Here is a 2,937-nt window from a genome sequence, read left to right on the forward strand (position 1 = left end):
TTTTAAAAAAAGCTTACGTTTTTTTTTTTTTTTTTTTTTTTTTTTTTTTTTTTTTTTTTTTTTTTTTTTGTAAGTGGAACTTACAGTATACTTTTAGGACCCATTAGGTAGAACTCACCCAGAAAAACCATCTTGGAAGGGGAGGGAACCCAAGGGCTTATAAACCCACTATTAATCTTTTCTGCCTTCTATCAGGCAGCAATCTTTCCCAGGTCAATCCATAGTGCTGAATGTCGATCACAGAGCCGTAGCCCACACTACATCCAATCCCATTCTCAGCATGGTGGTTTGTCACGATCAACCATGTTTGGGTCCAAATCATTAACGGTCCACATTATCGACACTAACCCGACGGTAGCTTTTCCTCTTCGGCAGACCAATTTCTCTTAATCCAACCTTATAATGCAAGCGATTCAACTCAAACCCAAGACGTGGTTGACCGACTCTAATATCAATTGTTCCAGTCCACATTATCGACACTAACCCGACGGTAGCTTTTCCTCTTCGGCAGACCAATTTATCTTAATCCAACCTTATAATGCAAGCGATTCGACTCGAACCCATGACGTGGTTGACCGACTCTAATATCAATTGTTAAGAACCCATAAGGTAGAACTAACCCTCGCAAAATCAGTTTGCAAGGGGAGGAGACCCAAGATCTTATAAACCCACTAATCATCTTATAATCATTTCATGTGGGATGTTTTTGTATCTAACATATTCTCCCACTACACATGGTAATTGGAGTGACCCAATACAGGTCGGGCATATTTAATGATAAGCCCAAAACAAATCAATAAACACATTATGAGGCGGTTTGAACTCAAGGCCTTCTTCTTTGAGATCAATTCTCTCGAAAGCTCAAGGAGTCAAGGGCTAACAGTAAAATGTAGATTCTAACATTTACACCAAGGATTGGTGGTGGTTTTTCTAGGGAATCTTATTTGACCCCTCTTTTAACTCTAGTTTACATCATTTCCAACAGGTCCTATTTATCTACTGCATTGTAACCTTATTCGTGGGGGCTGTTTGCGCGTATTTGAAGCTTTAAGTTTCCTCATTTGTACTGCGAAATCAAACTAGAGAGTTTTCTTACTATGTATTTGTCTGGATGGCCATATGAACAACATCCCACAGATGTTCTTGTTCTTGGTGCCTTTGTGAAAGTTGAACAAAGTAAACTCACATTGAGCCCCTAATTAGGATCAAGGTTAATGACCACCCATTAGTTGTTGGCAGCTTTTATTAACAAATGGGGTTCCCCATTACAACTGTTTGTGCGGCCAATGAATGATAGAATCTTCAAAGGGTATATATTCACTTTCCAATATTCCTTAAACTTGGTCGATTCTAAGATACAGATTTCTGTGGCAGAGAGTACTTCAGAACTACAACTATTTAACGGAGGAAGAGATTGAGGACTTGTGCACATCATGCGGTCTTACCAACTACTCAAGCAAAGTTCAGCAATCTTTCATCATGTTTTCTGCTCAGAAGCCCTGAGACCAAGTACGGACCATTTGAATATCATTTCTCCATACCTCGTTTTGTCGTATTCTTAAATTCATTTTGTTGCATAATGTAAAATCATTACAATGAAAACATTTTTAAAATAACTAAAAGAGCACAACAAACACAAAAACCTGAAAAAGTTATGGCCTGGGGCAGAGCCGCAGATGTAAAGAGTGGTATTAATTGATGAGATGTATGTTATTTTATTATCTGAATTGTGAGAAAACTAATTGTGATTAAACACATGAACAACTGCATTAGTGGCAGGTTTAATAGCTACTATTACGGTTGGTTCGTTTTATTCATGTGTAAAGGTGGTGGTCTTGAGATGATGCTACGAGTGGATAAACAACTATTGTCCCGTTTATTTTACCGATTCAAGTTAAGAATTTGAGTTTTGTTACAGTAAAAAGTTAAAACAGTCACATCTAATTTTTTTATTACAGTAAAATCACATTTTAACTCTAGTTAAACCAATCAGTGAACTAAATCGGCCCTATCTTTAAGTCCTCTAAGTTCTTTTTAAAACACTATATGTATATTTAGCGTCCGCAACCGCTACCATTATATTTTTAAACTGGTGAATGATGTTGAACTTGGCTGTGTAACTTGCGGAGGGGGTTTGCATTTTGTGTCTTGAATTAGCATTGTGAACAAAGAGCTAAGACTTATTAATGTGATAGGCCAACAACCCCTAACCACAAGGACTTTGCAAACGAACTTGAGGTGCTACCATATGTCCAATACCATAAAAGCTGCCACATTATCAAACCTCATCTTGAATTAGGTACATTTTTACACATTCAACCGAATAAAAATCACGTTAGAATCTAATGATAGATAAACCCCATAAAATAAAAATTGATCAAATAGAAACATTCACTACTGTAAATTATTTTTATTCTTTTAAGTATATGGGTGTAGATTTACTTTTTACTCTTGATTAATACTCTTTTGATTGATATAGTTATTTAATTAAAAAATATATTAATTAAGAATAACGGATAAAAATTCAGGCTCATGCATTCTAAAAAATTTGTCTCATTTCCTCATTATTTTATAGTTTCTATCATTTTGTCAATGAAAATTTTTTACTAATAAAATTTATGTTCAAAATGTTTCTAAAAGTTTCCACAATCTCCTTAATTCGGTTTTTCTTTTAAAAAAAAATTTAATCAAGTTGTATTTCGTTATACTTTTACTGAAATAAATCTCTACCTTGGAGGTGTGAGATTCTTGCCCAGTGATTAAAATTTCTGAGATATTGGAACTTTGGTGATGATCACCAATCTCTAGTTTTTGGGAAAAAGGCTCCCCACGTGGTCTACCCTTTAAAATAACGGCAGCTAAACTATATACAATAAACCCCACTTGTAGAATTAAGTATAGTACTCCTCCCAACCCAAAAAAAATAAAAAATAAAAA

At 35.1% G+C, this 2,937-nt stretch overlaps 1 protein-coding gene across 1 annotated transcript in view; it reads left to right on the top strand.

Annotated features, from left to right (window-relative positions):
• LOC21393262 (uncharacterized methyltransferase At2g41040, chloroplastic) overlaps window positions 1-1,799 on the top strand; it is a 6,217-nt gene extending 4,418 nt beyond the window's left edge. The window contains exon 8 of the mRNA XM_010101208.2: window positions 1,375-1,799. Coding sequence (XP_010099510.1) covers window positions 1,375-1,503 — 129 coding nt within the window. The 3' untranslated portion in view covers window positions 1,504-1,799. The remainder of the gene's footprint in view (window positions 1-1,374) is intronic.
• Window positions 1,800-2,937: the final 1,138 nt, after the last annotated feature.

Source organism: Morus notabilis, unplaced genomic scaffold (genome assembly GCF_000414095.1).
Source record: "Morus notabilis unplaced genomic scaffold, ASM41409v2 Scaffold748, whole genome shotgun sequence".
Taxonomy (NCBI): domain Eukaryota; kingdom Viridiplantae; phylum Streptophyta; class Magnoliopsida; order Rosales; family Moraceae; genus Morus; species Morus notabilis.